This window comes from Leuciscus leuciscus (genome assembly GCF_965113295.1).
Source record: "Leuciscus leuciscus genome assembly, chromosome: 7".
NCBI lineage: Eukaryota > Metazoa > Chordata > Actinopteri > Cypriniformes > Leuciscidae > Leuciscus > Leuciscus leuciscus.
The window spans coordinates 30,471,085-30,497,650 of record NC_138731.1 but is presented as its reverse complement, the minus strand read 5'-3'; the positions used below and the strand labels follow the sequence as shown (position 1 = coordinate 30,497,650).

Here is a 26,566-nt window from a genome sequence, read left to right as displayed (position 1 = left end):
CTGGAGCTAAGCCGTTTAGGGCTTTATAAGTCAGTAGCAATACCTTGTAATTAATACGGAACTTTATAGGTAACCAATGCAGTGATGATAAAATCGGTGTTATATGATCATATTTTCTTGATCTCATAAGAACTCTAGCGGCGGCATTTTGGACTAACTGTAGCTTGTTTATTGAGGATGCAGGACAACCAGCTAATAAGGCATTACAGTAATCCAGTCTCGAGGTCATGAATGCATGAACTAACTTTTCTGCATCAGAAACTGATAGCATATTACGTAGCTTAGCAATGTTTCTAAGGTGGAAAAAGGCTGTTTTTGTAACATATGAAATATGATTTTCAAAAGACAGGTTGCAATCGAGTATAACACCCAGGTCTTTTACTGTAGCGGATAAAGTAACAGGAGATCCTATGATGTTAAAGTTGTATTGTGCGAGGTTTTGTGGGCGGTTTTTTGAACCGATAAGTATTACCTCTGTCTTGTCTGGATTTAATAAAAGAAAATTACGCGTCATCCAATCTTTTATATCTTTAACACACTCTGTCAATTTGGAAAATTTAGCGTTTTCATCCGGCCTTGATGAAATATATATTTGAGTGTCATCAGCATAACAATGGAAACTAATTCCATGTTTCCTTATAATATTTCCAAGTGGCATCATATATATTGAAAATAACAGAGGGCCTAACACAGATCCCTGCGGCACTCCATAGTTTACTGGAGTTATGATCGATATTTCTCCATTTAAATAGACAAAATGGTAGCGGTCAGATAGGTATGATTTGAACCAGCTTAGTGCTTGTCCTTGAACACCAGTATAATTTTGTAGTCGATCTAAGAGTATTGTGTGATCTATAGTATCGAACGCAGCACTAAGATCAAGTAAAACTAGTATTGAGATACAGCCTTGGTCAGAAGCTAAAAGTAAATCATTTGTGATTTTAACGAGCGCAGTTTCAGTGCTATGATGCGGTCTGAATCCAGACTGAAACTTTTCATAGATATCATTTTGTTGCAAGAAAGAGCCCAGTTGAGCGGACACCACTTTTTCTAATATTTTAGACATAAATGGAAGATTTGAAATGGGTCTATAATTTGCTAGATTATAATGATCTAATTGTGGTTTCTTAATGAGAGGTTTTATAACTGCCAGTTTAAATGTTCTTGGAACATGACCTAGAGATAAAGACGAGTTAATAATATTGAGGAGAGGCTCTTCCACTACAGGTAACACTTCTTTCAGTAGTTTAGTTGGTATAGGATCTAATAAACATGTTGTTGTTTTAGATGAAGTGATAAGTTTATTTAACTCTTTTTGTTCTATAGTTGTAAAGCACTGTAATTGTTCTTGCGGGGTGATAATTGAAGCTGAATTATAAGGCGCGATTGAAGATTGAACGTTTACAATTGTGGTTCTGATGCTTTCTATTTTCTCAGTGAAGAAGTTCATGAAATCATTACTACTGAACTGTAACGGGATATTTTGTTCGGGTGACGTCTGTTTATTTGTTAGTCTAGCCACGGTGTTAAATAAAAACCTTGGATTATTTTGGTTGTTTTCTATTAGTTTGCGGAGGTGCTCAGCCCTGGCCGCTTTTAGGGCCTTTTTATAACGTGACATACTGTCTTTCCACGCGATTCTAAAGACCTCTAAATTAGTTTGTTTCCATTTACGCTCTAAAATACGGGTTTCTCTCTTTAAAACATGCGTAGTATTGTTATACCATGGTGCTTTATTTTTCTCTCTGACCTTTTTTTATTTAATAGGTGCAACCACATCCAATGTTCTAGAGAGAATGGTGCTCATAGTGCTAGTTAGTTCTTCTAGTTCATCTGTTTGTTTGGGTTCAGGCAGCAGCTGAGACAAATTAGATAAGCAATTTGAGAAATTATCTATGGTGGATGGAAGGATTGTTCTGCCTGGTCGATAACGCGACGCCGCATGACATATTACAGCAGTACGTAATATGCAAGTTACCATGTAGTGATCAGTGACTTCATCACTTTGTGGAATGATATCTATATCGGTTGGATCGGTTTCATGTGATATAATTAAATCGAGTGTATGATTAAGACGATGTGTTGGTCCGATGACGTTTTGCTTGACCCCAAATGAATTTAATAAATCTGTAAACGCAGCTCCTAACGCATCATTTGGATTATATACGTGTATGTTAAAATCTCCAACAATTAATGCTTTATCGACATTGACTAATAGGTCTGAGAGAAAATCTGCAAACTCTTTTAGGAAATCAGCGTAAGGCCCTGGCGGTCTATATACGGTAGCCAAGGCTAGAGATAATAGTGATGTTTTTCTAACATCTAAGAGCGTAACATTTAGTACAAGTACTTCAAATGAAATAAACTTATAACCCGTTTTCTGAGTAACATTTAGAATATCTCTATAAATGGTTGCAACACCTCCGCCACGACCAATCAGACGGGGCTAATGCTTATAACAGTATCCAGGAGGAGTATTATTACTCATATGATTGGGAATTTGTTCTTAATGATAATACTTAATGATAATTCTTGCAAAAGCTGTATTTGTAGGCTATTTATGTTATAAGCTACTGAAAAAACTGTGTATCTTTACACGTTGAACAACCAGTCAGTAATTATTATGAATTAAATCTCACAGTCAGTTGAAGGTTGTATGTGTTTGAAACACTAAAATAAACCGACTCATAAGAGTCATTCGTTCGAGAGTCAAACTACATTAGATGCACTGTATGGTTTTGATTCTCTATAAAGAGCTGGTTCATTAATTCGTTCTATGGCATTATTCTAGTCGCTCACTCTGTTTTGCGCGGTAAATGCAGGGACGTTGCGGAAAAATTCATTCAAGAACTGGAAACTCTTAAAGGGCACATATTATGACTCTTTTCACATGATGTAACATAAGTCTCTGATGTCCCCAGAGTATGTATGTATGTGAAGTTTTAGCTCAAAATACCCAACAGATCATTTTTTACAGCATGTTTAAATTGTCATTTTTTGGGGCTCAGAAAAACGCGCTGTTTTAGTGTGTGCCCTTTAAATGCAAATGAACTGCTGCTGCCGGCCCAGGGGGCGGAGCCTCACGAGGACACCAGAACCAGGACAATCTCATCTGATAATATCAGAACAGAAACTCTAAGTTGCGGTGTTCATTTCGACTCGGAGTCAGACAATAATGCCCACAGAGCCAGAGAATATATGCTGTATGGAGATAGAACAGGTATAGTTTAGTTTACATTTACATTTATTCATTTAGCTGACGCTTTTATCCAAAGCGACTTACAATTGCTATATATGTCAGAGGTCGCACGCCTCTGGAGCAACTAGGGGTTAAGTGTCTTGCTCAGGGGACACATTGGTGTCTCACAATGGATTCGAACCCGGGTCTCTCACACCAAAGGCATGTGTCTTATCCATTGCGCCACTACCACTTAATTATGGTTATAATTTACTTGTCATCTGCTTTTATCCACTATTAATACAAGCCTGCTGTAGCAGACCCTGTCCGAATGATGACCAAAATATACTGATGAGTTCAGTGAAGTTTATTGTACATCACACAAAAGATGAAGCGTTAGTTTTACTCCAGAGAATCACAGTAAGAGCTGAACAAACAAAGAGTTTTTCCAACTCGTAACTGGGAGTACATCGTTCCAGGCAACCTGTAACCCGTGTTTTTCCAACCTTATACCCGTGAAAGTGCACTGGAACGGCAGTCAAACCCGTGACTTCCCACCCGTGAACTCGTACTAGATCGATGTACTCCCAGTCTATGACTCAGTGCTATACTAAAAAATATAGTTTTTGCTGCTGCTGCTTTGGTCTCATACATTCTGTGTCTAATGTGACTGACAGTCCACAGCCTTTTCCCACAAAGCCTGACTTATGCATTTCTTTCTCCTGTTTATTTGGTTCCTTTCCCATTTTCTCTAAAATTTTTTCCCTCCCTCATCTTCTGCATCATCCATTGTTTCAGCAGCATCTCAGCATTGGCCCCCTAGTGTGACCAGTGCTACGCTTACAGGAAGTCCACGGGCTGCTTCCTGTCAGGTTGAAGAGAACAATCAATCATTTCCTCCTTTGACCTTAACAAATATAGTTTGCCAGTTTATATGCTTGCTTGTTTATGGTAGGTTGTACATAACAGGGTTAGAGAACATTTACACGTGTGAACAAGACTTCTTAACCTTTTACAAATGACTCTTGATTCCTTTATTCTGTTGAACAGCAGTCAACACAGATTTGCAAGTGCACCTCAATAACTAACATATAGCTGGGTGATCTGTTATGTAATAATCTTTGATTTGAGGAAAAGCTAATCACTTGGTTTGCCAAGTTTGCAAGATTCGCTGGATTAAATCTTAAAATGATTTTTAGAGTTGTGTTTTAGGTATTATTATAATATAATTAAAATTAATATACTAAATATTATAATTTGTATTAATGAATGTATAAATATTTATTTATTTTTGTGTTTGTGAAGAAAAATGTGTACTTCAAAATCAGTAGCACCACAAACAATAAAAATGACATGAAGTTTCCTGAATTTCAGACAGAATTAAGAACAAATATGAGAGATGTCAGACTAACCAATCGCTTTCAAGGTTGACACCCATATAACTGCTAACAATAAATAATTCAAAAGCACCTCACAGACGTTTAATATTTAGATGACATATATTATTCGAAAATAGTTGAAAACATACTTTCATTGTATGAAAAGTGTGACTTAAGTGATTGTTTTATGATCTGTTGACATCAGATTTATTTTATTAAAATGGTTAAAGGAATAGTTTCACTTATAAATGAAAATGATGTCATCATTTACTCTTCCTCACCCTTTACTTGTTTCAAACCTGTATGAATTTCTTTCTTCTGCTGAACACAAAAGAAGATATTTTGAAGAATGTTGGTAACCAAACCGTCGATGTACCCCATTGACTTCCATAGTATTTTTTTCCTACAATGGATGTCAGCGTGGTACATCAACTAGGCCAAATAGCTGTTGAATATGAGAGGACATTTCTCTTTTTTTCTGAGTTTATATTATGTATGACATTTTGATTGCTTGACATTTTTTTGTAAAAGTTATAGTACAAAGACCAAATACAATAACCTAATAAGGAAAATGTCTGAATGCCCATTGTGTGTCTCGTTACTTATTGGTTATCCAAATCAAATTAACTAAAACAATGAAGTAAATACTTGGTGTTGTGAGTCATAACTTTCTCAAGAGAACTTTCAAAGAATGGTTTCTCTTGCCTTTAAAAAAAAAAACGGACTCATCTGCACTGGCCAATATAAATTAGTGATATTAATGAAACATGAATGACTCAAACAACAAAACTTTGAAGCACTGATTTTAAAATTCGGCTCCCACACTACTGGCAGTCCGTCCTTTTGAACCCTTTGTGGCGATAACTTCCACAGGAAATCACTTGTTCATTAGAAGTATTGAATTTGAGGAAAAGGAAGCTTGTATCTTCTGGTACGTATGCCTGCTGCCACTCTGGTTCCCTGTCTGTCATTCTTCTCATGCGTGGAGTCTGTTTCCCCAATGGAGGCTTATCACATGTTTATGAGATTTGTCTCTTGTACACAGAGTGAAATAATCAGTGATGGAGGGCTTTTTTATGTTTCAAAATTTTATTTTATTATTTTGATATGTTTTGTATTTATGTTACAATATTACACAATGTTGTTTCAAATATCAGCGAGCTGTGACCAACAATACCAACAGCACGATTGCAAGTGTCATATTGTTTTTATTCAACAGTAAAATCATTTTGTACGTTTTTGATCAGCCAGCAAAAATATTTCCCAAAAAAGTCAAAGCAGAATCGACCATTTCTGTAGTTCAGTGGTAAGGGCTTTGATCAGGGAGTCGGACATTTTAAGGGTTGTTTCAGTTGCAAAATGCTTTCAGTTCACTGAAATATTAGCTATTTAAAAAGTCTCACAATGCACCATGAAAACCAGGGAGCATGGATGCTCACTATGTTCCTAGTTCTCAAGAATGAAACATAAATTGTATTAGTAGATAATAAATAATAAAATATATAAACAGTTACTTGATTAGTTCCTCAAGAATCCTTTTTTGTTGTTGTAGAAAGAGACTGTTGAGTGAATGATTCAACGACAGTCACTTTTTTAGTTTCTGAATGAATTTTGATTTTGAGAAAATGTTAGTGCTTAGTTTGGTCATCATTTAATGTTCAATATAAGCAAAACCATTTGAGAACCACTGCATTATTTTTAGTGGACAGCTATATTATTGTCATGTTTCACATTCAGGTCAGTCAAGCACTCTGCAGACCTGATGATATCAACAGGTCAGTAGAGGTGAGGGTGTGTTTGGTCTGTCTAGAGGAACAACAGAGAAGGCCAGGTCTTTCACCTCTGTCCAAAATCAACATTTGTTCCTCTCGCAAACACAATTGCAGCGGGGCAGCGCCGGCCGTCGCACCCATCGAGGTGTTCTTTATGACCACAACCGGTCGACCGGCACAATGACCTCAGCACAGTTACCTGCTCCATACACCCATGAACACGGCCCACGTAATCGTTCAAACGCACACTCTAATCAAGAGTTTAGGTTGGCATGGGCTGATGTCCGCTTGGGGTGACTGAAAAACTCAGTGTGTATAAACTGTGCTCGGTGAGAATAGTTTTTGTGTACATGGGGGAAGTGAAGAGAATGCTTTTGTATATACTGTTAAATTAATTAAACAATCATTGGAAAGGTCTGAAAATATAGTTCCCACAGGAAGTGAGGCTCAGTTCAGGAAAAATGGGGAGAAATGAAGAGACACACTGGAGGTGTGAACAGGGTTGAGATTGAATGAAGGTGCATTATTTCACACCAACTTTAAAGGGATAGTTTACCCAAAATTGCTGTTATCATTTACTCTCCCTGAAGCTGTTCCAAACCTGTATGAATTTCTTCTGCTAAACACAAAAGAAGATATTTAGAAGAAATGCATTAATGGGCAGAAAATAATACTATGGAAGTCAATGACCCATCAACTGTTTGGTTACTGACATTCTTCAAAATATCTTCTTTTATGTTCAGCAGAAGAAAGAAATGTACACAGGTTTGGAACAACTTGAGGGTGAGTGAATGATGACAGAATTTTCATTTTTGGGTGAACTATCCCTTTAAGTTTAACAGTTTATAAAATGTTATAGGCACCCTTTTTCTGTCCAGACACATGCAGGACAAACATGACTCCTTATTTGAAGACTTAATATGTTTTTTTTTTACTTTCTTGGTCCTTTGATCCATCAGTGCCTTTTTTAAATGATGATTCTATTTGAATCAACCCTCCTTAGCATCTTCATCCTCTTTTCAGCAATGAAGAACTGCTGAAGTCTGCATTTATTCATCTATAGGAAATTTGTAATGTAGACACAGTGAGAAATTGCTTTGACTTGAATTTAAATGGTTGTATCTCTGAATGACGCATGAAGCTTGTTATAGAAATGTAAATTTCAAGGATACTTAATTTTCCTCAAGGCAGGACGGTGAATTACTGATATACACAAAGGTCATTGGTTTCGAAATACTTCAAAAAGCATTTAGCACCTAAGTCTCATTTGTCAAAAATGTATGAATGTATTAGATAAGACATCCAACAAAGTGAAAATTGCAAACAAATGATGCAAACATTTTTAATGAACGGATGTTAGGGTAATTTTAGTGAGCATGTAATACTAACTTCACTAAATGTCAGCGTTAAGAATTTATATAAAAGCTGATTTTAAAATAAATCAATAAATCAGATTTCATTATAGGAAATGTATTGTGAGCAGCATTTGATAGCTGTGCTATAGCTTCATGAGTGTCTGCTGCATTGGCACGATGTGGGCTCATGCCTGACTGCACATGCTCCATAGGCTCAATGCTCTAGAATGACATCATGTCTTTCTGTGTCATCCTATCACTATTCACTGGCAGTCCTGTGTGGCTTATCCTGCTAGTGTCCACTATATCAACACACAAACCCCTCTAGAGAACAATTACTAGGGTCTAAATTGCAGGGAATACCATGAAGTCATTACACAGCATTAACTATTAAATTTAGATTTTTTTTTCTTTACTGTTATTTACAATTTTTTACGCATTATTAATATTTCTGTATTGACATAATTCTAGTTCCAATTTTATTGTTTCCCTTTTATTGTTTCCCTATATCAGATATGATGTGCAACCTACTATATCAATGGCAGGTTTATGATTAATGGTGAGGGGGCAACATGTTATAGGACAAAAGTAAAAAGACACATTTGGCATCATAGTTTCATTAAATTATGACAAATGTAAAGTGTTTGTCCGCTATGTTTGTTTTCAATATAGCCTTTAGCACACACAGTTTAAGCAGTTAGTTAATTGTGCTCTTCTCTTTATCTTGATGTTTGGTCCTTATGTACACAACAACCAGTCAAATGTTATGAGAGATACTGTGCAGTATGGGGAAATGAATTGTGTATCTTGGAATAAACTCTCCGTCTATGTAGCATAAAACATTGCCCATTGACTGTCAGTCATGTTGTTTTCCCTCTGAAACTTGTAGCACAAACTGTTTCCCCTGACAACAATAATTCAACAGTTTAGATAAGTGCTAAACAATCCCAAACTTTAAATAAACCATTCCCAAGTATAGGATTTTGCCAACTGTTTCATGTGCTCTCTTGATCAGGACTGCCACAGTAAGAGAAACAGTCAAAACACATAAACCCAAAAATGCCAAAATATCTCAGACTATACACATTTCCCGACTTTTAAACATTGGTGCTTTGCGTACTGTTTAAAATCTTGGTGTGAACCAACACTGACAAGAATGTGTCTGGCCAATGATTCAGCTGCGCAGGAAGTTTTTTAACAGGGTATTGTTGAAGTTTATCCATGTGTGTATGTGTGCTTGAGCTTCCTGGCCGATATCATAAATTTGCCATTGCGCTTCACTGTTGCCCCGTTATCACAAAACCATTAAACCTTATACCTCCAACACCCAGCTTTCCTGCATGTGTGTGCCCAAATGCTTTATTATCACCATTTCCTAAGGCTGTCTGTTTGTGAAATATCTCTGTTGTCGTAAGGTCTTTTGGCTTAGAGTGCAGCAACATTTTGTTGAAGATTTGTGGGTGGATAATTTACTGTGTGTACCCCACTCATACAGTGAAATACAAACACTGTAATACCAAAATGCTGCTCCGCCTAACACGAGCAACCATGTCATGGAGTTTGTGGCACAGTTTCCCAGTTCTCATTGCTGTACATTCATCATAAAACAGATTAAATTTTTCACTTTCTCTGTTTTCTGCCAGCATTCAAAAACTGTTTTTAAAGAAATCTCTCCTTGGTCACCAAGGCTGCATTTATTTGGTCAAAAATACAGTAAAATAATAATAATAATAATAGTAATATTGTGAAATATTATTACAATTTAAAATAATTTTAATTAATTAATTAAAATGTATTCCTGTGATTGCAAAGCTGAATCTTTCAGCAGCTCTTACCTACTCCTGTCTTCAGTGTCACATGATCCTTCAGAAATTATTCTGATATGCTAATTTGGTAAGCAAGAAATGTTTCTTATTATTATCGATGTTGAAAGCAGTTCTACTGCTTAATATCTTTTTGTAAATTTTTCTGTGTAAATCAATCTCTGTGTTCTGAATTCTTTGAAATAGAAGGCTAAAAAACAGCATTTATTTGACAGCAAAATCTTTAGTAACAATGCTAATGTTTTTACTGGCACTTTTACTATGCATTTTATATTATTTAAAGTAAACGGAACAGGAAGTTTGAACACAGATTTTTCTGTTTTCAGTTTTCATCATCTGATACATCCTTACAGCATTTATATCATGATGAAGTTGGCCATTGCTGTGGACCTCATGCCCCAGTTTTATTTTATTTATTTTTTAGCGTGTGCTCTTGGTTTGGGCCTATGGATGGTGTTCTGTCCCTCTGGCCCCTCTGGCTGCGGGTCTGTTGATCCTATTGTCTTCTGCATCAACACTCGTGGTCTGGTGCATAAAGGGCATCTAGTTAGCAGCTTAAACTCTACGGCAGGCATGAAAAGCAGCCATCATAGCCCATTCACTCACATCTGCTCAGTGGTGCGACAAGGACGAGGACTGAGTTTGGGTGACTGGGGGACAGGAGTTCAATTCGCCCCGTAGGGCACCAGGAGCAACGGACAGAACTGAACTGCATTGAATCCACCACTGTGCAAAGGTGACCGTTTGAGCAAAGTTCACATTAGCTCTCCTTTTAATGCAATAGCTTGTATATGTATATTTTTTGTCTTTTAAAATTGTTTTCTTATATGTCTAAGATGTGCAGATGGCTTAGATTGTTGACTGTGAGCCCATTGGTGATGTGTTTTGGCAATGGCATATCTGAGTCTTACAGTTGTTTCCTGGTCCTGTTTTTAAATGGTCAGTTCAGTCTAGTTTTGTTTAAAAATAAGGTTTTCAGATTAGTGAGAAGGTATACTTGGAAAGTATTTTTTGTGATATCACTAACTATATTTTGAAAACGCTGTATAAAAAACAACAAGTGTTTATTATGTATGTATTATGTATGTGTCAGGCTTATTATGCATCACTGGATAATGTAAAAGACACTTGGGTTGCCCTTTATTTTAACAGTATGTGCACTCACGTGTACTTTCCTAGGAGAGTGCTGGGTAATATAAGGTTACTAGATGGGTTAAGGTTAGGTTTATGGGTAGGTTCAGGGTTAGCACTTAGTAATTACCCAGTTATTCCAATTACTATAATAAGTACATAGTATGTATGGGAACAAGACTGTAAAATAAAGTGCTACCGACACTTGTGTCATCTAGTTTCTCCCTAATTCCTATTTGTCTTTCTTGTACACAGCTAATATACAACCATGGGAGACTGGAGCTTCTTGGGTAATATTTTGGAGGAAGTAAACGAGCACTCCACTGTGATTGGCCGTGTTTGGCTCACGGTGCTGTTCATTTTCCGCATCTTAATTCTGGGCACGGCTGCCGAGTTTGTCTGGGGAGACGAGCAGTCTGATTACATATGTAACACTAAGCAGCCAGGTTGTGAGAACGTGTGTTACGACGAGGCCTTTCCGATCTCTCACATCCGTCTATGGGTGTTACAGATCATTTTTGTATCCACACCTTCGCTTGTATACGTCGGCCATGCTGTCCATTACATTCACATGGAGGAGAAGCGCAAGGAGCGTGAAGAAGCTGAGGTTAGCCACCAACAGGAAATAGGTGAGGAGCGTCTTCCCATAGCGACGGATCAGGGAAGTGTTCGCACCACCAAGGAGACCAGCACGAAGAGTAGCAAAAAGTTTAGACTCGAGGGAACCTTGCTTTGCACCTATATCTGCCATATCATCTTCAAAGCTCTGTTTGAAGTAGGCTTCGTGGTCGGACAATACTTCCTCTACGGGTTCCGCATCCTGCCACTGTACCAGTGCAGTCGTTGGCCGTGCCCCAACACGGTGGACTGCTACGTCTCCCGGCCCACCGAAAAGACTATCTTCATCATTTTCATGCTGGCAGTTGCTTGCGTTTCATTGTTCCTCAACTTTGTAGAGATCAGCCACCTTGGCTTGAAGAAGATCCGCTTTGTGTTTCATCGACCAGCTCCTGCACAGTTGGAACCTCTTGGACCACCGGAGAGAAGCTTACCGTTTCTCTTAAACACCCCTGTCCAAAAACGCAAAGGCTATAGGCACCTTGAAGAGGAGAAGATAGACGAGGTTGCACACATATATCCACTAGCTGAGGTCGGTATGGAAGAGGGACAGTTCTTCTCACCTCAACTGGAGAAGGAGCAGAAAAGGAGTCAGGAGGCGGTTATGCCAACAGCTCCACCTGTAGAGGAGACAATCATTTGCGATGAGACTCGACCCTCCTTCATTCAGGTCACAGAGACACTATCAGAGCTCCCACCAGAGCAGCTACTTCGGGAAGGAGATGAGGTAGACAGCTTAAAGACTCAGACAGCTTTACCAGAAGTACTGGAGGAGCGATCAGAGGGAGAAAGTGTGGAGGAAACATATTTAATATCACTTGAGGAGAGTCTGGAGTTAGATCTAAGAGAACTGGCCAGTAGAGAGGCAACTGAGGAAAAGTCAGTGAAAAAGAGTTTGGTAGATGCTGAGCCAACACAAGAGGAAAACTTTTCAGGAGCTGAAGAGAATGAAATCTCACAGGAATTTGGGGGAAAGGAGGACAACACCTATAAGGACAAGGGGTTAAGAGAAGAAGAGAGTTTACCTGATGTGGTAGAGGAAGGGACAGAAATTGGGGCGTCTGATGAAGAGAGAGAACTTTGTGAGATTGAGCCTTTTGTAAATGAGGACATTTTGGAGGAGGTAAAAACTTTAGATGATGAAAGGATCGCTGGAGATTTGGGGGAACAAAAGTCTGAGGCTTTAGGGGAGGTTGTAGGATCAAATGTATCTGACATAGAGCCCATTGGGGATGAAGTAGATTTGGGAAAGGACAAAGCACAGGGGGATGTAGAAGATACAGAAGGGGATGGAGTTCAAAGGGATGAAGTAGACACAGGGGTGGGTGGAACTTTAGAAGATGTAGATAATATAGGAAAGGGTGGCGCTCTAGAGGATTTAGTGGATGCAGGAAGAAGTTGTGCTCTAGAAGATGTAAGGATGGGTAAGGATGAAGTTTTAGAAAATCTAAATGAGAATAGACCTATTGAGACTGCATTCAATACAGGCGAGGAAGTTCTAGATAAAGCTCTAGGACTTTCAGTTGAGACTGTACAGGAGAAAACTTTGGGGAAGGATGGGGTATCATTAGAGATAGAGGATCCAGATGAGTTGAAAGGCTCTAGGGAGTGGGATGAGAAAGAAGAAGACTCTGTGGAAACTGGAGGCCCTGAGAAGGAGGAGTGTTCTGAAAAATCAAAAGCCTTGGAGGCCATAGAGGAGGTGATGGATGTTCCACTTATAGCTCTGGAACTAGAGAATACAGAGGAAACAAGATCATTAAGTCGTCTTAGCAAAGGGAGCAGCAGAGCCAGGTCAGATGATCTAACTATATGACTGACCAAACAGAAACTTAATCAAATTCTTTGATTTCAAATTTCTCTAGTGCCACATTATCAGGTGGACCAGCATACATGCATGTTTTCAAAAAAGTTTTCAAAATCGGATGCCAAATGATGCTCCCCTTTATACTGAAGTATAAAGGCAGCTATGTATTTTCATGTATAAGGATTTATAATAATTGAGAAAAATATTATTTCTCAAAATCTTAAAAATAGCACCTCTGTGGTACCCTAGGTGTCCCAGATCCAAGTTTGAAAAACTCCTGTTCTAGATGATACATTTTCACACAAGTTAATCTTACAAGCAATGCAAAAGAAACTGAAAAAAAAAATCATATGAATAGCTTATACAATAAAAGTATAAACATTAGCCACTTTCTAAAAAGTAGCTAATTTCTCGCTGTGAAAAGTATTAAAGACATATTTTCCGAACACATTTTTAATGCTTATTTTTTTCTAAATGTTACATTTGTTTTGAAGATAGAAAATTAAGGTTAAAGAGTACAAGCAAAAAACAAACAACAATAAAAAAAAAAATAGCAATTCTTGATTTTAGCCATTTTTTCCATAGCATTTATTACAAATCCACAGGGATAGTCACAGGGAGTAAATAATCTCACATTCTCAATTTATGCCTTAACTGTCAGTTGTGTTTAATAGTTATGTTTATCTATACATTTGCCATTTATTGTTACAATGCTGATCCTGGGCCATAGAAATAATTGTGTTATTGTTTATAAATCCATCAATTTGTGCATAACATTCACATCCATTTTTGAGTTGTTCTGAATTGCTACTACCAATGGTGTTCAAGTCAATTAAAAAGATTTTTTTTTATTTTTTTTTATGATAGTTCCATAATTTAGATCCATATTTAGATGGACTGTATCATTTAAAAACGATTTATAACAATAATTTTATGCTGTGTGCAATACCTCTCACCAGATACAATGATCCTTTAATGGTTTATATGTCACGATTTTATCTGATAATAAAGATACTACAACGAGTGATGACTAAAGAGCCCTGTGTTTGTCTGTTGTGCAGGATAAAGCTTTTCACCTAACCTGAGACATAATTTCTTTTAAAATGTAGAAAGACTCAATTATATCTGCAGAAAAGGTATGAAAGTTCACGTCACATGACAACACTGAGAAACGAACCTTCTATGACCTCTAGTGGCCAAATATATTATAACTCAAGGTTTTACTAACGTCTTAAAAATTTAAAATCAATTTTAATCAATGTTTTATTTTTATTTATTTAATTAAAACCTTCTGAAAATACACAGAAAACAATTAACAACCACAGTCCCAAAAAGAGAAACTGAAAGTACCTCATCATACACAACTAGGCCAATCTGGGAAGATTTAAAAAAACACATACATGAAGTAAACAAGTGTGTCAAAATATTTGCATTTATTAATATATCATGTGACTTTGCATTGACAATTAACCTTTTCACTATCAAAATCATTTTCTGACCTGTTTGATTTACTCTTGTCTAATTTGCCAAACTACTAACTGTAAACTGTTAAGACTACTCATCAAAGCCTAACCTCCAGTCAAGGAAATGTCCTTTGTTGTCTCTCTTGTCTCATTCCATTAGCTACACAGCAGCTGTATATAATAGTTCTTCCAAGCAGCTTGTAAAGGCTTTTTGTTCAAACTAAGCTTGTTACTATTGTTTGTGATGGTTCTTGGCTCATTCATGCTCCCATTCCTTGAGAGCTGTCATTCAGTTTGATCACAAAGGTGGTACATTAATGCTAAAGTGAGAATCTCATAATCAAGTCTTTAAGAAGATGTAGTTTAAATTCCAATGGTACATATGAACCTAAAATGGAGAGACAGAGAATTAGAAAAATAAAGTAATGGGAAACATGTTTTGGAATTTTACGGGAATGTAATATCATACAGAAAGTGAAATCTCTTTGCCTTTTCTTATAAATGCACAACTTACCATATGTGCTTACAAAAAACACCAGCTACTCCACATTCTAAGGTAAATTTTACATGTAATGTAATGTAAATACAAAACACCCACCTGTTTCCATCAATGCTGATCTATGTTGAAGCCTCTGTTTCAAAACGGAATCCTAAAGTCATAGAAACCAAGAGTTATTTACATAGATCACCTATGCATGCCACCATCTGCAACTCCAGATGTCAAGTCAAGTCAAGTTTATTTGTATAGCGCTTTTCACAATACAGATTGTATCAAAGCAGCTTCACAGTATTAAATTAAAATAATACAACAAAGTTTGTTTCAAGAGGAATTTATTGATTGATAAAATTAAATTAAATATCCCCAAAATATCCCCAACTGAGCAAGCCAAAGGCAACAGTGGCAAGGAACCGAAAAACTTCATCAAGTGACCTAATGGTGTCCTAAAACTCCATCAGGTGACCTAATGGAGAAAAAAAAACCTTGGGAGAACCCAGGCTCAGTCGGGGGCCAGTTCTCCTCTGGCATTTATGAGCTAGAGGCCGGATTGTAGTTTGAACTGTAGGATTATATGAATGCCTGGCTGAAGAGATGCGACTTTAATCTAGTTTTAAACTGGGAGAGCGAGTCTGAGCAACGAACAGTATCAGGAAGACTATTCCAGAGTTTTGGAGCCAAATGTGAGAATGCTCTCCCTCCTTTGGTGGTTCTGGATATCCTAGGTATGACCAAAAGCCTTGAATTTAGTGATCTTAAAGAGCGCGATGGATTATAGGGTGATAAAAGATCCGTTAAATAGACTGGAGCTAAGCCGTTTAGGGCTTTATAAGTCAGTAGCAATACCTTATAATTAATACGGAACTTTATAGGTAACCAATGCAGTGATGATAAAATCGGTGTTATATGATCATATTTTCTTGATCTAGTAAGAACTCTAGCGGCGGCATTTTGGACTAACTGCAGCTTGTTTATTGAGGATGCAGGACAACCAGCTAGTAAAGCATTACAGTAATCCAGTCTCGAGGTCATGAATGCATGAACTAACTTTTCTGCATCAGAAACTGATAGCATATTACGTAGCTTAGCAATGTTTCTAAGGTGGAAAAATGCTGTTTTTGTAACATATGAAATATGATTTTCAAAAGACAGGTTGCAATCGAGTATAACACCCAGGTCTTTTACTGTAGAGGATAAAGTAACAGGACATCCTATGATGTTAAAGTTGTATTGTGCGAGGTTTTGTGGGCGGTTTTTTGAACCGATAAGTATTACCTCTGTCTTGTCTGGATTTAATAAAAGAAAATTACGGGTCATCCAATCTTTTATATCTTTAACACACTCTGTCAATTTGGAAAATTTTGCGTTTTCATCCGGCCGTGATGAAATATATATTTGAGTGTCATCAGCATAACAATGGAAACTAATTCCATGTTTCCTTATAATATTTCCAAGTGGCATCATATATATTGAAAATAACAGAGGGCCTAATACAGATCCCTGCGGCACTCCATAGTTTACTGGAGTTATGATCGATTTTTCTCCATTTAAATAGACAAAATGGTAGCGGTCAGATAGGTATGATTTGAACCAGCTTAGTGCTTGTCCTTGAACACCAGTATAATTTTGTAGTCGATCTAAGAGTAATGTATGATCTATAATCATACATTACATCATACAGATGTGTTAGGGTCAGTTCTATATTTAAACTTGAAGTGGTTTTCAAACGCCAGTCAAATCTAATAGGAAGGACCCTAAGATCTAGTCACCCAATAAAAGCAGTTGCTTTTGATTTTAAGTTATATTTGAAATGGAAGAGTGAAACAAGGCTTATAAACAATTTTACAAATGTGGATGATTACAATGGTGGAGTAGCATATAAACAAGAAGACAAACAAAAGAGAAACATTATCTCAGCATATTACAATGGTGGAGTAGCATATAAACAAGAAGACAAACAAAAGAGAAACATTATCTCAGCATGATACCTTTTCCTTGAGTAGTGTCTTCATGATAAAGTCCATGATAGGAAGCATGCTGATCAGCTGCCCTTTCTTCCACAGTCTGTAAAGATTCAACAGCTCTACTAAAGCACATCCTTCTTGACACACTGAGGACTAAACCAAAAAAAAAGAGAATATTAACAAGGCAGATAAATCCACGTTCATATGCATGGGCTTCAAAAGACAGTATGATCAAGTGATAAAGCTTTTTTATCATGACTAACCTTTGGAAGTGACTTCAAAATATAAATAAACCAGTGAAAATCTGTATGAGCTTCTGTCCGTTTCTGAACTTGATGATCTCTGGTGTTTAGACCTTCCAGACTCCTTCTGGATTTCTTAACATAGGAAATCTGATGAAATAGAAATATTTAAACATTAACTACCTTTTAACAATCTTTTTGTTGTATCTGCAATACTTGCAATTTGCATAATGCATGTCTTATATCTCTACATCAGAGACTGATTGATTATTCAAGGCATTAGGTTTGAATTAATGTTTTCTCATGGTTCTGATAGCTTTCTGTATAGTCTCTCTTTATACTGTTGACGCAAGTACATGAAACACCACACTGCCCTTTGTGGAGTTCACCAGCAGCAGTAGACTGACACCAACATACCTATACATATCATAAACTATAAGCTGTTACCAACAGTATAATGAACCAAAGGGACTAGCCTAGTTATGGAAACACCCTAACCCTGACAACCTACCTGGTTTCCTTCTCATTCTCCTTTACGTCATGGAAAGAAATGTGCAAATAAAAGCACATATCTATATTTGCAATGCACATCAATGCAAATCATCAATTCAAATACATTCAAAATTATATGGAAATATAATGTAGGTAGGTGTGAAGTGTTGGTGTTTCTTCCATGGAATATGTATTGGAATGTAATGTGACCTTTTGCTGTTTCGCTGTAACATTTCGAGTTCTTTAGAAGCTAATCTTTGTGGGAGTCATGCAAGATTCAACAGACTGTAGCATTAGCTGATAAAGTAACAGGCCCATCAGCTTTTTATTTCCTGATCAAAATATTTTTTCTTGCATTTGGCAATTTCTAAGGCTTTAAATTTGGACCCTGTGTGTAGTTACAAACCGATATTGAGTCACTTTTACCTTGCCTAGGTGGCGTCTGTATTTTGCACGCAAACACTTCAGCTCCTCAGACCATCTGACAATGAAAACTTCACACTCCTCCAAACTCAAGTCATCCACCACATTGTAAGCTTGGAATTTTCCAAAAACCTATAAAAGAAATAGTAGCAAAACTTACTCAGTGTCTAGACATAAGAATGATGATGTAGACTATCTCTCACTTGCTCATCAATTAGCCGTCTCATTTCAAAGGTGCATTTCTCAGTCGTATATGTCATTAAGGTAGGATGTCTTATTTCACAAAAGTAGACTAACCATTATAAAATTGACCGTTATTCCTTGTGAAGTGTAAATTGTTATGATTTCATTATGACTTTATAATGTAATGGTTACTTTACTGAAATGAGGCATCATCATTGACTTATGCAGCCTTTGAGGCATGTCAAGAGTTGATCTGATTGGATAAAATGTCTAAAACAAATGTACCAACAGAAACAATTAGTAATGTACCTTTGTTGTGACTCTATCTAGCTGTGTTGCCAGGTCTGTTGTAATGTGTTTAAAGGTGTCCAAGGTTATTGTTTGTTTCTGTGTGGATACAAAGACAGAGACACAAATCATTAAGTGACAGGCTTGTCCATGTATGATTTGTCCTTCAAAACATAGCAGTCATGATAAAGATTGTATGTCTAGGCTAATTTAACAAAGTAACCTGAGTAGGTATTTTTAAAGATGAAATTTTACCTTTGATGATCCTATTCCTAATGTAAGCATCATCATCCTCTTGATTACCTGTTAGAAAATAACACATACAGTGTGACAGAAATATTCAGTAATAGCTTATATAAATATTGAACCCAGAAGTGCATTGTTGGTTTTATATACATTGTTTCGTGATGAAAACTTACCAGTGACAAGTGTGGTTTTGTGAACGGTTCAGACATACAATCATATTTTATCTCAACAATCTTCGAATGAATATTAGGTTCCCACATGACATCATGTCCTTTAAAAGAAGTCACACATATTATAGCATGTAAATAATCTGCAAGCTACAGCATACAACTAAAACGAACTGAATGACAGTTCGGCTTTAACTTTAAATTAAGATTCATATCTCCATCACTCAGGATCATTACATTACAAATACATTTTATATATTTTTTATCTGTACGTTTTAATTATTTGTAGGCTAGTCTATGCTTTATTCATTTACCGTTTCTAGGCGATTCCTGCAGGTTTCGAATGAGCTTTGATAAAGTCCTCATAGTTGTTCGGGTACTCCAAGGCAAACACTTCGGAACATAGGCTGAATCGGTTAGAACAGCGAGCTTTCAAAAGGCTTGGCGCAAACCTTTTAGGCACACCCCCCCCCCCCCCCCCCCCCCCCCACACACACGTCACGTGATTTCACGCAAATTACGTGACAGCAAAGAAGGCAAGCAACAGCGTGTTTATATTATTCAGTATGAGAGAAAATGGAATTTTTCGAACCTTCGTATCACCAAGCCTTTTGAAAGCTCGCTGTTCTAACCGATTCAGCCTATGTTCCGAAGTGTTTGCCTTTGATGAATTTATATAAATTGTCTCTGGTGTGCGTCTACACTGTACCAGAGCTGTACTGTCCCGGCAGCGATATTTTTTCCCCCAGGATAGTAGGGGAAGACTCATGAATATTTATTAGGGAAGTCATCCCTGATGTCACATAAGTTACAAATCAAATAAAAAAAATGAATAGCCCATAATTTTATTTTTACATTCACTCTAAACAATAATGATGTGGCTTAATAAATATCACAGTAATATTTAACTTTATTAACTTAATAAAATCTCTGAATATCATTTACTTGATTGTTTGAGTTAAACATACCAAAATAATAGACTAAAAATCCAACAGTTAATTTTATCTCAAATTTACAGTTTTATTTAAGTTTTTTTCTCTAAAAGAATTTAGTATTTGACTAACCAATTATTTATTTATAATATTCTTAAAATATTTGTGAAATTTCTATCAAAATATTTGAGAATGGAGAATTAAACTGATCTATTTCAAGAACCACAAATATTATTTAATTCAAATCAATATTATTAATATATTTAACACACTCTTAAGAAATTGAGTAGCCTTAAGTGTAGGCCTACTCAATTAAAACAATGCACCCCTCCCCCACCCTCTCAGCTCAACGGTGAACTCTCTCCAGTCTAGAACAGTTCTCTCTTCTCAGCGTCGCAGAATTGGTGCATTTCCTCTGTGAAATTCAGGTGTGTGTATGTTTTATTTTTATTTCAAAACAACATAGGCTACTGGGAGTGGGACACAAGAGTCATCTAAAGAAATGTCACATCTGTCTTTTCACTGATTGAAATGCGTGATGCCTTGCATAAAACACACAACTTTATTCCTAAAGATAATGAATATAACTAATTTGGATGATAAAATGTTCTCAGAACTGTGCTCTGTTTGTTTATTGGCAGGTTATGGAGTCAGTTGCTCGCAGTATCTTTCGGCTGTGAGTGAAACGCAGGACGGCGGTCTGAAGTTCGTCTCCGGCACGAGAACCAGCGCTGATCCGGTGGAAATTGGATAACAGACCGGTTGATTACACTTGCATTAGGCTACCTTTATGTTTTCATGTTTATTTTTTTACTTTTAAATGTTTGTTACAAATGTAGGCAATATTGTATAAATGTTAAAACAGTTTAAAATATGCTGTATTGATGTAGGCTATACTCATCGACAATAAAAGCCAACAATGTCATTTGTACCGGTGGTTGTATACAAAGGCTTGGGGAAAATAAAAAAAGTTAAAATTACTCATAAATAAAAACACTTAATATTACTCATAAATAAATTTTTTTTAATGTTTTTCCCCAATTCTTTCTACTCAATATTATTTGTTAATGTACCAGATGCAGTTACTCAGATCTACTTAATTTTTTTTTTCTTACATTTCATCCAGTTTATTGTAATTGATTTCACTGCTTTAAAATGTAATAAATCTTTGTAAGTGTAAAAATGTCTCACCAAATTTTTTTTTACAACTTTTTAGAGTGCATTTAATAGGCTACATTTACATTGGCCTAATCATGAAAAAAAATCCCCCATAATAATCTCAATTCTGATACAGTAGGTAATATAATATACAATGGTGGGAAGAGTTTTTGTAATGTGTTAACAATTACAGCAGCTGAAACATGGATGCAGAGGTTATACTCATGTAGGCTATATTTAATAGTAGAAGGTCTTCATTAGAAGGTCTTCATAATGACACAAGAAGTCATTGTGACTGGCTGTTTAATATAGACAGCAGACCTGTTGGTTGACTTTTAATAAGATAAAACACATGATAGAGCACGCGAGTAAGCCAAAAAACAGAACTTCTTAAATGAACAAACAGAAGAATAACATGACAGTGTGTACACAAAGCATACAACCAAGCAAATATACAACAAACAAGTATTTTTAAAACTCGACTTTAAACTTAATGCAAGAGAAGGAAGGACCATGAGGTTGGCTATGTATTAAGCTACATGTTGGGAAATACATTTTATGATGAAATCACCAATGCTCTGCCTGTCTCAATGGTGCCAAACATTGGGTAAATGTTTCCTGTCTCACTAAAGTCTGTGTTAAATGTGTAAATATGTCTTCTTTTCTCAGCATCATAGAAGGAGACGTGGCCCTCCTCTATATCCAGATAAACTCCTATCTTAGAGGGTGTTGGCAGGTTGAGGTTAGTGACTGGTTCAGTCAAAGCCATCAAAGTTCCCAGCTGTAGACGCAGATTCCAGTACCCTGTTTTTGTGTTCATGGTGACATAGCCATTACGAGGAGCTGATTCCTTCACGACTCCCACCCGCCACTCATGTTTCTTCTTCACATCTACCTCCCAGTAATGGCTACCTGTTTTATAACCCTCTTTAGCTTGGACACATGTCCAGTCATCGAATTTAGAACGCTTCCTTTGGAACCCTCTCCAGTTATTATGACCATATTCTTTTGCCCTCAAAGATTTTCCATCTTCAGAGACTAGTGAATCTGGGTTGGCTGTGTTTGGATCCAGAATTACAACAGCTTCAAGAACAAAATGAGAATATATTGAAGTTTTAAAATTAAACTCTATATAGTAATGTATAGTACATTTACATGTATATCTCTTGATTATAAAGCTATATATCAGTTGAGCTTTACCTGTTGATTTTGTTATCCAGTCCCAAACTGCAAAAATGAAAGTAACATTGGATTAAACCTGACAAATTGATGCCAAATTGAGCATCAACTCAAATGTTTTTTTTTCTTTCATTTTTCCAAAAAATGTAAATGCAATTAAAAGTAAAGCCATGATTTTATGAAAGTCAATGAGTCTACTGAAAATACCTGGTTTAGGAATGTGTAATCCAACTATGAAGAAAAAGACAAGGAAACACATTGACATAACCTTTTACACATATATTTGAATGCAATTTATCATTCTCTGAGACAAATTTTTACCAGTATGAAAACAGCATAAAAACACATTGTGAAAGACCAAAGTAATCTTCACCTGCATTTTTGGATCTCTGTTTACTCTTCACCCACTGTCTGGGGATTGAATCCTTCCATACAAAACAATAAAACCACAAATATAAGATGTTACATTCATTTTGATTAAAATGCGATTGAAGTGACAAATAGATTTTAAAAAAATATGATTAGAAAATGCCAAATTAAATAAACGTTTCTCTAAGTATAAACACAAGTCATAAAATGTACTATTCATGACATTTATTGAAAGTTTAGAACATCAGTTGAAATCTCATGCATTTAGATATATTCAGTTACAAACAAAATATTGAAAAGCCATGGACTGTCTGTCTACTGCACTATACTGTCTCAGTTATATAGCAATACTTGATTTCTTTACATGACCAATTTTCATTTTCATTATAATCAACTTTACCTCAGAGCTTTCTGACTGTAGTACAGTCCATATTATCCAGTCCATTACTGGGAGTATGCTGGACTCTCCCTGTTTCCATTCTTTGTGGAGATCCCTCAGTGTTTCTTCACATTCCCTCTTTGGAAATATTGAGTTCTATAGTCAGAAAGAGACAGAAAGATATTTGAGATATCTGATTTAATCTTGTGCGTGACAGAAGCGTCTTATCCCTCTGATCTCTGTAAACATGCAGGTACAAACCTGTTCCATGTCTTTCAGTTTCCAACACCAGTCAGACAAGATTTTTTTTGCTTTGTTAAATTTAATTTCACTGTTTGACAACTGCTCTGAACAGGTCTGGTGAATCTACAACAAACCAAAGAGAAGAAACGAAAGAGTAAACAAATAGCACTGACAACTAAAATAGGGTCTGATGTTAGTTAGGGTTAATTCATAATTTTCCCTGTTCCACTGTGTTATCTTGCCGTCACTTTACTCCAGGATGGTTAGAACACAAACTCTCAAAACAGGAAGAGGTATATTTTTATTGCTTATCACATATAAGTTTATGGCATCATGTCTGATTAGGACATAATCACATTTCTGTGAAACGAATCACTCTTAATCCAAACCTCTTCCTCGTCCAGTTGTTTTGTCTGTGTGTTCTCGAGATCTTCAGCCCATTGCAAAATATAATGTTGCTGTTCCTCCTGTTCTTCTTTAGTTCCTTTCTTTTTAAACTTTCGATTCATCAAGTAGAACATCTTTGACTGTGGGCATAATGCAGATCATTTGAAACTTCTGTTAAACTCATATGAAAATTCATATGATAATGTAAAATGTTTACCTGTACCACTCTGTCCAGTTCAGAAGCCAGGTCTCTGATAATGTCCTTTGACTCATCAAGAGAGATTTCTTTTTGCTGAATGTTTTTGGTGGCTGGTATTTTGAAGTTGAACCGCTACAGAGAGATTTTTACATATTAAGCAAATACCAGTGGCTTAAACTAAAGATAATTAATAATACTTTATATTACATGCATATATTTACCTGGTAACAGTTCTTCCCAAATTGTTTGAATATTTTAACAACATTCTATCAGGAAAAACAGGGACATGCCCAAAATATTAATTCACCATGCACCGTCAACAAATCAAGTTGAAACTAACTACAAGGTATTTGGGTATAATTTAAAATAAAAAAAGAAACTGTCTATGTAGAAGATGTTTGTGACATTATACCTCAGCAGCACTCAGATCTGGCTTGATAAGTGGGAATGATGCAGAAGCTCTTTTATTCTTCTTTATGTTTGGCTTCATGAGACTAACATCACTAAAGGTGACTCCAGTGCTTTTTTCTTCTGCAACATATATAGACAGCAAATGAATTTAGTAACTGCAACAGGAAATGAAACAGTAATGCTGTTGACACATTGTGGTAAAGCTATTAATTACAAACAACTCTTTATGTTATTAACATGTTGAAACATGCTGTAGGAGTGATGTTAACAAAGATGCAACACATCAATATGAATATTTGTTGCAGTGGTGCTTTTTGTCTTGTTTGGTGCATGGGGAGTTTCGATTTGAAAACATGTCAATTAATCAAAAGTGACAGGCATTTATAATGTTACAAAATATTTTATTTCAAATATATGCTGTTTATTGAACCTTCTATTCATCAAAGAATCCTGAAGAAAATGTATTATGGTTTTTACTAAAATATTAGCCAGCAAAAACTGTTTTCAACATTGATCATAATAACCATTATTAATAATTGAGCACCAAATTAGCACATTAGAGTGATTTTTGAAGGATTTTTATTTCTCTAGCACTATATACAATACAAGATATGAATTTTTTTTTTAAGAAAAAGAAAAAGCATACCAGCTGCTGCAAATGCCATATCTCATGTAAAGAGTAATCCAATAAGAACTCTTGTGAACACATCCTTGACTGTCACTGCAGTCGAAAGAAAGAGGGTTGTTGTTTTTGTACAGCATATTTATACTAGTCTAGATCCCGCCCGTCGAAACTAAAGTGAAACCAAAAACAGTTTGTTTTTGTGCAGTCAGTGACTTCCTCAATCCTCATTGAGTGGTCAGTTCAACCTCATAGTTCCAAACAAAAAAAAGAGACATTCTGTTTCAAGCAGAGAAGAAGATATGGCTTTAGACTGCTTTGAATGGACCATTTAGTGGTCAAAACATTAGGATTTGCAAAACATCAGGGGTTCTTAAAGGCACAATATGGGATTTTTTCTCCACTAGGGGTCGCTAACCTATTTACAATAACAAAGGCGTAGATTGTTGACGCAACATTTGCTATGAATTATGGATTTTGTCGTCAACGTCAAGCCGACCGATCTAATAATGTATATGGATGACTGAATACATCGATGCTTTTATCATGACTGTGATATGAAGCAGTTCGGGATTGCTAAGAGACAGCTATCAGCTCCAAACGCGACGCGAGTCCCGCGGATATAAAAAGAATATGGACATTTCATTCTACCGAACTACACGCAGAATTACTACTCACAGGTCAGTTTATTAGACAAATTAAACTTGAGAGGTAACCATAGACTGTAAAAAATATGGACAAAGCGTCTGTGACGTCACCCATAGACTTTCTGAAGAACGGGTTTGAAGCCGTTTATGGGGGGTATGGGCGGCGCCATCTTGGGAAACCCTAACCCCGCCCACCTTCTGACGCAGCGCGCGTCACTCAGCTCGCTCTGCTACTCCTGTTATCTCTGTGTATATTTTAGGCAACGAAATATGTTATAAAACACCATACTAACTCTTTTCGTTTTCATTTAAAGAAATCTTAAACATTATAGCCACACAAATGTGGTTCAGGCAACGCGTATTGATTATATTCACTGCACATAACGTTTGCCTATTTATAACAAAACGAAATATAAAACACAAACCTGCCTCTTTTCGTTTTAAATATAATATAAAAATATTAAACATTTTAATATGGTCCAGGCAATATGTGCATTTGTACTAAACAACAGATGTTGCAGTAAACAACATTACAGATCATCTTCGTTGTATTAAAATTTAAAATGACAAAACTCAACCCAGTCTCTTTTTGTTAAATTTCAGTTTTATCAATATTAGCTATTATAAAAGTATAAGTAAAAGGTAAAGTTACAATAAGCTATACAAATAAAGCAAACAATTCAGTCAAACATAAATGCGCTCGATCTAGTCTAACCATACAACGGTACAAGTTAAATATAGCTTATAAAGTTATGAAACTTCCCCTCAGCCAAAACGATTGCCCACGAGACCAAAAATCGCCCGTTAGATATAGACAAGACGAATTATATCTCATGTTTAACCACTACAGAGACGCCAGAGTCAGCGGCAAACCTCAAAACGTCTAGCCGATGAAAGGCTGCTCCAGGCGGGGTACATCGCGCCGAGCGCCCGGTAATCGCTGGATCTCACAACTGGATAAAATTTTCATAAATCTTTATAAATAAACCACAGATTTGAGCTTTAAACAACTA

The 26,566-nt window shown here is 36.3% G+C and overlaps 3 protein-coding genes and 1 long non-coding RNA gene across 4 annotated transcripts; 2 read left to right on the top strand and 2 right to left on the bottom strand.

Moving 5' to 3' along the window:
• The first annotated feature begins 9,321 nt into the window (after positions 1–9,321).
• Positions 9,322–14,414, top strand: gja8a (gap junction protein alpha 8 paralog a). Its single transcript, XM_082175925.1, has 2 exons — positions 9,322–10,243; positions 10,894–14,414. Exon 2 carries the CDS (start codon positions 10,907–10,909, stop codon positions 13,070–13,072), a length of 2,166 nt encoding a protein of 721 aa, XP_082032051.1. The 5' UTR covers positions 9,322–10,243; positions 10,894–10,906; the 3' UTR covers positions 13,073–14,414.
• Positions 14,415–14,477: 63 nt separating this feature from the next.
• Positions 14,478–19,471, bottom strand: LOC309503229 (uncharacterized protein). The gene is made up of 9 exons (XM_082175926.1): positions 19,342–19,471; positions 19,034–19,131; positions 18,870–18,917; positions 18,636–18,713; positions 18,147–18,275; positions 17,250–17,378; positions 17,011–17,139; positions 15,125–15,176; positions 14,478–14,914 (listed from the first exon to the last, which is right to left on the bottom strand). Exons 1-9 carry the CDS (start codon positions 19,391–19,393, stop codon positions 14,847–14,849), a joined length of 783 nt encoding a protein of 260 aa, XP_082032052.1. The 5' UTR covers positions 19,394–19,471; the 3' UTR covers positions 14,478–14,846.
• An 809-nt stretch (positions 19,472–20,280) lies between these two features.
• Positions 20,281–21,503, top strand: LOC309502760. The gene is made up of 2 exons (XR_014207391.1): positions 20,281–20,387; positions 20,601–21,503. It is a non-coding gene; the product is annotated as an uncharacterized lncRNA (long non-coding RNA).
• LOC309502758 (uncharacterized protein) lies at positions 21,487–25,069 on the bottom strand. The gene is made up of 11 exons (XM_082175267.1): positions 24,931–25,069; positions 24,286–24,404; positions 24,095–24,139; positions 23,892–24,005; positions 23,677–23,814; positions 23,306–23,410; positions 23,066–23,200; positions 22,670–22,721; positions 22,504–22,527; positions 22,318–22,344; positions 21,487–22,200 (listed from the first exon to the last, which is right to left on the bottom strand). Exons 1-11 carry the CDS (start codon positions 24,947–24,949, stop codon positions 21,674–21,676), a joined length of 1,305 nt encoding a protein of 434 aa, XP_082031393.1. The 5' UTR covers positions 24,950–25,069; the 3' UTR covers positions 21,487–21,673.
• Positions 25,070–26,566: the final 1,497 nt, after the last annotated feature.

Bases quoted from the DNA above. Each gene is read 5' to 3' on its own strand.
- gja8a (XM_082175925.1), top strand. From the start codon at position 10,907: ATGGGAGACTGGAGCTTCTTGGGTAATATTTTGGAGGAAGTAAACGAG.
- LOC309503229 (XM_082175926.1), bottom strand. From the start codon at position 19,393: ATGAGGACTTTATCAAAGCTCATTCGAAACCTGCAGGAATCGCCTAGA. The intron at 18,918-19,033 runs GTAAGTTTTCAT...ATTTTCTAACAG, and splicing joins CAAAACCACACTTGTCACTG to GTAATCAAGAGGATGATGAT. The intron at 14,915-15,124 runs GTGGGTGTTTTG...TCTCCATTTTAG, and splicing joins ATCAGCATTGATGGAAACAG to GTTCATATGTACCATTGGAA.
- LOC309502758 (XM_082175267.1), bottom strand. The intron at 24,006-24,094 runs GTAAATATATGC...ATCTCTCTGTAG, and splicing joins TTGGGAAGAACTGTTACCAG to CGGTTCAACTTCAAAATACC. The intron at 23,201-23,305 runs GTTTGTACCTGC...TTCTGACTATAG, and splicing joins AACTGAAAGACATGGAACAG to AACTCAATATTTCCAAAGAG.